At 69.6% G+C, this 5,156-nt stretch overlaps 1 protein-coding gene across 1 annotated transcript; it reads left to right on the top strand.

Moving 5' to 3' along the window:
* The first annotated feature begins 1,619 nt into the window (after nt 1-1,619).
* On the top strand, nt 1,620-4,417 carry ADRA2C (adrenoceptor alpha 2C). The gene has a single exon (XM_037828876.1). It carries the CDS (start codon nt 1,935-1,937, stop codon nt 3,753-3,755), a length of 1,821 nt encoding a protein of 606 aa, XP_037684804.1. The 5' UTR covers nt 1,620-1,934; the 3' UTR covers nt 3,756-4,417.
* Nucleotides 4,418-5,156: the final 739 nt, after the last annotated feature.

A 5,156-nucleotide genomic window follows, 5' to 3' on the forward strand; every position in this document is an offset into this window, starting at 1 on the left:
CGGCTGACTCCTGCTCCTGCTCCAAAACACTGCTCTGGGTCACCTCCTCTGGAAAGGGCTCCCTGACAACTGGACTCCCCGGCCGGGGGAGGGGCCGCTATCGACATGCTCTGCCCAGGGCACAGAAGGAGTCACTGCACCCACTCACCGCGACTGCCCCAGCCCCCGATCTGCACACAGAGGGAGCCCCAACCCAGACAAGGGCCGGCGGGTGCTGAGGATGGAAAACGGAGGTGCGGAGGGATCTTCCCTGCAAAGCACACCCAGGCGCCTGGTTCTGTGGCACCCAGAGGCCGCCATGACCTGGAGGTACTTTCGTTAGGAGGCTGGCTGTCTCCATTGTCCTGGGTCACGGACCTCTCAGGTGACAGCCGTGACCCTCTGTTCCCAAAGTGCATTCAGCCTGGAGCAGGGCCGACATCTGAAATGCCCGAGCCCCACTCCCTCCTTGTGGGCTCTGCTGGGACAACATAGTTAAGAGGACACCAGAGCTAGGTGCCAGCGTCTGCTAAGACGGCAGTGGGCTCCCACGTGACCCCAGAAGAGAATTCCAGGCTCCAGGGGTTCAGGGAAAGGAAGAGCAGCCCCCAAACCGAAGTCACTGGAGGAGGCCGGCAGCCCCCGCCCTCCCCACAAGGCCCTCCGGCGCACCCAGAGGCCTTTCGGTGGCAGCCACGGGAAAGACAGCCCCTCCCGCCGCCACCGAGCCATCTGAGGGGGGGAAGGGCAGCTGCCCGCGGCATGGACTGCTGGGAGGCGGGTCCTCCCCCAACCCTAGCCTGGGGCTCCAACTTGTCCCCTTGGGTGGCCCACCACCTCCCCTGAGGTCCGTTTCCCCCAGGCCTCAGGGTTTGGAGGCAGGGACCACCGCCACCACCCAAGAGGGGTTGCGGAGGGACAGGGCACGTCTGTGGGATGAATGTGCAGGGTGGTGGGACAGGGGCTACCCAAGTAGCTCTTCTCTGAGCCGGCAAGGGCGAGGCGTCCACGCAAGGCCTCCCGCCACCCGGGCAGTTGGGTGCGGGTAACTGCCGGAGGCGGAGATCATGAATACTTCCCCCACCCTTCAAAAGGAAGCCCACGGAGCCTAAGAAATAAACCCCGATCACTGCCAAGGCGGGTGCAGAGCCCGGTCGCCTGCCCAGGGCTTCCGCGGGCGCTCTCCTTCTGATTCAGGCTCCAGCAGCGCGGGGACGCTGAGGCCGCGCGTGGGGAGGCGGCGCAGCCGTAGCACCGAGCCGGGAGCCGAGCCGGGGCCCCGCGCGCACCGCGTCCTCCCCCGACCGCCAGAAGCTCGCTCGCCAATCAGGCCGCCGACCCGGGCCGAACCGGGCCGCGCGTGCGAAGCTGTGCGCGCCCGCGCGCCGATGCGTGGGGCCGGGGAAGAGGAGGGAGCCTTCGAAAGAGCAGGGAACTCACCGCCCAAGCCCGCGGCGCCGCGGCCCCATCCCGGAGGCTGCAGCCGGCCCTGGAGGGGGCGCCCTCGCCGAGCGCGCGCCCCGCGCCGCCGCCCCGTACTCCTCCCCCACGCCGCGCGGGCAGGGAGGCCGAGACGGCCGCGGGCACCCCGGGCCGGCTCTCGCGACCCTCCCTCCTGGCCGCCCCCTCCCGCCCGCGCGCCCCGCCCCGCGCCCTTCCCGCTGCGCAACTCGCCCAAGTTGCAAGGCGAGCCCGGGAGGCGGCACTCGGCCGAGCGCGCGGCGGCGGCAGTGGCGGCTGCGGCGGGCAGGAGGCGAAGGCGCGCAGAACCGGCGGGCGAGCGGGCAAGCGAGGAGCGCGCGCCGCGGGGAGCGCCCGGGAGAAGGCGGCGAAGGCGGAGGCCGCGCGGCGGCGCCGGCCCCGGCCGGGAAAGTAAAGTTGGAGCCGGTGGCTGTGCGCAGGGGCCGGGAGGAGCGGCGGCCCGCGCCCCGGCGCGCCGAGCCCTAGCCGGCCGGATGGGAGGCGCAGCGCCCGGGCCGCCGCCGCCGCCTGTAGCCGGCGCCCCGGCTGGGCCCCGGGGCTTGCGGGGCCGCTCGGGCGCTCGGGCGCCGCACCGCCGTTGGGCTCACGGCCCAGGAGCTCCCCGTGAGCCTGCGAGGGCGGGGCGCCGCGAGGACCCGGGAGCCGCCCGCCACCCCCCCGCGCCGCGTCGCCTCTCGCTCCGGGCACCTCCTGTTCGGCACTTCGGCGCCGCGGCAGCTGCGGGAGCCCGGCAGCCACGCTCCACGCCGCGCCGCCCGCCCGCCGCGCCACCACGGCCGGGCGCCGGCTGCGGGTCGCCGCGGTCCCCGGCGGGCGATGCGGGCGCCGAGCCGGGCTGCGGGACGCGAGAGCTGCGGGCAGCTGCTCTCCGGCTCCGGGCGGGACCGCGTAGCTCGCGGGAGGACCATGGCGTCCCGGCGCTGGCGGCGGCGCTGGCGGCGGCGGCGGCGGCGGCGGGCCCCAACGCGAGCGGCGCCGGCGAGGGGGCCAGCGGCGGGGGCGCCAACGCCTCGGGGGCTGCGTGGGGGCCGCCCCCCGGCCAATACTCTGCAGGCGCCGTGGCGGGGCTGGCCGCCGTGGTGGGGTTCCTCATCGCCTTCACTGTGGTGGGCAACGTGCTAGTGGTGATCGCAGTGCTGACCAGCCGGGCGCTGCGCGCCCCGCAAAACCTCTTCCTCGTGTCGCTGGCCTCGGCCGACATCCTGGTGGCCACCCTGGTCATGCCCTTTTCGCTGGCCAACGAGCTCATGGCCTACTGGTACTTCGGGCAGGTGTGGTGCGGCGTCTACCTGGCGCTGGATGTGCTCTTCTGCACCTCCTCCATCGTGCACCTGTGCGCCATCAGTCTGGACCGCTACTGGTCCGTCACGCAGGCCGTCGAGTACAACCTGAAGCGCACGCCGCGCCGCGTCAAGGCCACCATCGTGGCCGTGTGGCTCATCTCGGCCGTCATCTCCTTCCCGCCGCTCGTGTCGCTCTACCGGCAACCCGACGGCGCCGCCTACCCGCAGTGCGGCCTCAACGACGAGACCTGGTACATCCTCTCCTCCTGCATCGGCTCCTTCTTCGCGCCCTGCCTCATCATGGGCCTGGTCTACGCGCGCATCTACCGGGTGGCCAAGATGCGCACGCGCACGCTCAGCGAGAAGCGCGCGCCCGCGGGCCCCGACGGCGCGTCCCCGACCACGCAGAACGGGGTGGGCGCGGCGGCGGGCGGGGGCGAGAACGGGCACTGCGCGTCCCCGCCGCACCACACCGATGTGGAGCCGGACGAGAGCAGCGTGGCGGCGGAGCGGCGGTTGCGACGGTGCGCGCTGAGGCGGGGCGGGCGGCGGCGGGGCGCCGAGGGTGGCGTGGACGGGGGGCCCGGGACGGCGGCGGCGGCGGCTGACCCCGGCACGCTGGTGGCCGCGCGCTCCCCGGGCCCCGGTGGGCGCCTCTCGCGCGCTAGCTCGCGCTCCGTCGAGTTCTTCCTGTCGCGGCGGCGCCGGGCGCGCAGCAGCGTGTGCCGCCGCAAGGTGGCCCAGGCGCGCGAGAAGCGCTTCACCTTCGTGCTGGCCGTGGTCATGGGCGTCTTCGTCGTCTGCTGGTTCCCCTTCTTCTTCAGCTACAGCCTGTACGGCATCTGCCGCGAGGCCTGCCAGGTGCCCGGCCCACTCTTCAAATTCTTCTTCTGGATCGGCTACTGCAACAGCTCGCTCAACCCGGTCATCTACACCGTGTTCAACCAGGACTTCCGGCGCTCCTTCAAGCACATCCTCTTCCGACGGCGGAGAAGGGGCTTCAGGCAGTGACCCGCGCGCCCCGCCTCGCCTCCTCGTCCTGGATGGCCTCGACCGCGGTGATGGCCGGGCCTGGGAGAAAGCCGGGGGGCCGCGCCTTGGCCTTCGCAGGGGGGACCGCTTCCCCGGAGACTCAGGATGGATTGGCCTCCAAAGGACCAGAGGCAGCAGAGCCTTGGGGGGCGTGGGGAGGAGAGAGGGGGATCCCTCTGCCTTCCCGCCTCAGCGAGGGTCTGCATCTGGGGGTACAGGCCTGGCTCCAGCTTTGGGGGCCTTGTTGGGGTTTTGATGGCTGAGGCAATGCATCCCCCATCCCCACCAGTATCCATGTCTAAGCAAGGGCTGACTTCTCCAAGACCCATTCCAGGCCTTGGGGTGACTAAGAAAGAGGGCACTGACAATCTCTGGTTACTGAAAGTATTTAAATGTTTGCCAAAAACAATGACAGCCAAAACAACCGAACTATTTTCTAAATAAACCTTTGTAATCTAAGCCTTGGCTGCAGCTGTCAATCCTTAAGCCAGCAGGTGGGGGCACCTTCCAGACCCCCCCCCACCTCAGGAACCCCCACTCCCTCCCCATCCTCACCCAAGAATGGACCCAGGGCTCTGGGCCGCTAGGTTCCAACCGCCTGTCTTGCATGAGAAGGGGGGGGTGGGCGTCCTTTTTTAAAGCTGCAAACCTTATATACATACAAAATATATGCTCAAAATTCTTGAGTTAAGAGGCAAAAAGAGGGACTGTTGTAGCCAAGACCAAGTTGACTCCAAATTTAGATCCTCCCTGCATTCTCATCCCTGCCCCCCCACCTGTACCCCTGCCCCCCTTTTGGCATCCAGTGTCCCCTCCCCCAGACTCAGGTTCTGCCTTTGAGCAGCTCTGAGCCTCCACTTTGGAGGAGGTGGGGTGAGGTGAGGCCCCCACAGAAGAAAGAGGCGCCACCCACAGATGGCTTGGGCAGGGGGGCAAGGCAAGCCCCCAGACCCCTTATTCCAGCCCAGAGGCTCTTGCCTGCGGGGCCTGGTGAGAAGCGGGCTTTCATTTGACAACCACCGATTTCTTGTTTTTAAACCAAACCGAGGGTCACTGAGGCCTGAAGGCGGGGGTGGGGGTGGGTGTGTGTGGACATCCCAGCCTGGACTCCCCTGGTGGCTCAGTCCCCTTCCTCCAGCAGGGGGTCTGTGCGTCTCCCACACTGAGGCCTGAGGAGGGGGTGACCAGAAGAAAGCAGAGGACGCCGAGGCCCGCTGGGGGCTGGACCCTTCTCCGCCCCTACAAACTCCCCCGGCCCCTCCCCTCACAGAGCCAGGAGCCCCTGGGGGAGCGGGGTGGGGAGGGGGGAGCAGGACCTGGAACTAGGAAGGGCGAGTGGGGGGGTTGAGCTTGGTGGGCTGGTGGGGGCCCTCGTGCTGG

This window comes from Choloepus didactylus, chromosome 3 (genome assembly GCF_015220235.1).
Source record: "Choloepus didactylus isolate mChoDid1 chromosome 3, mChoDid1.pri, whole genome shotgun sequence".
Taxonomy (NCBI): Eukaryota; Metazoa; Chordata; class Mammalia; order Pilosa; family Megalonychidae; genus Choloepus; species Choloepus didactylus.

What these genes read in the sequence shown, in the direction of transcription:
- ADRA2C (XM_037828876.1), top strand. Translation starts at nt 1,935, where the DNA reads ATGGGAGGCGCAGCGCCCGGGCCGCCGCCGCCGCCTGTAGCCGGCGCC.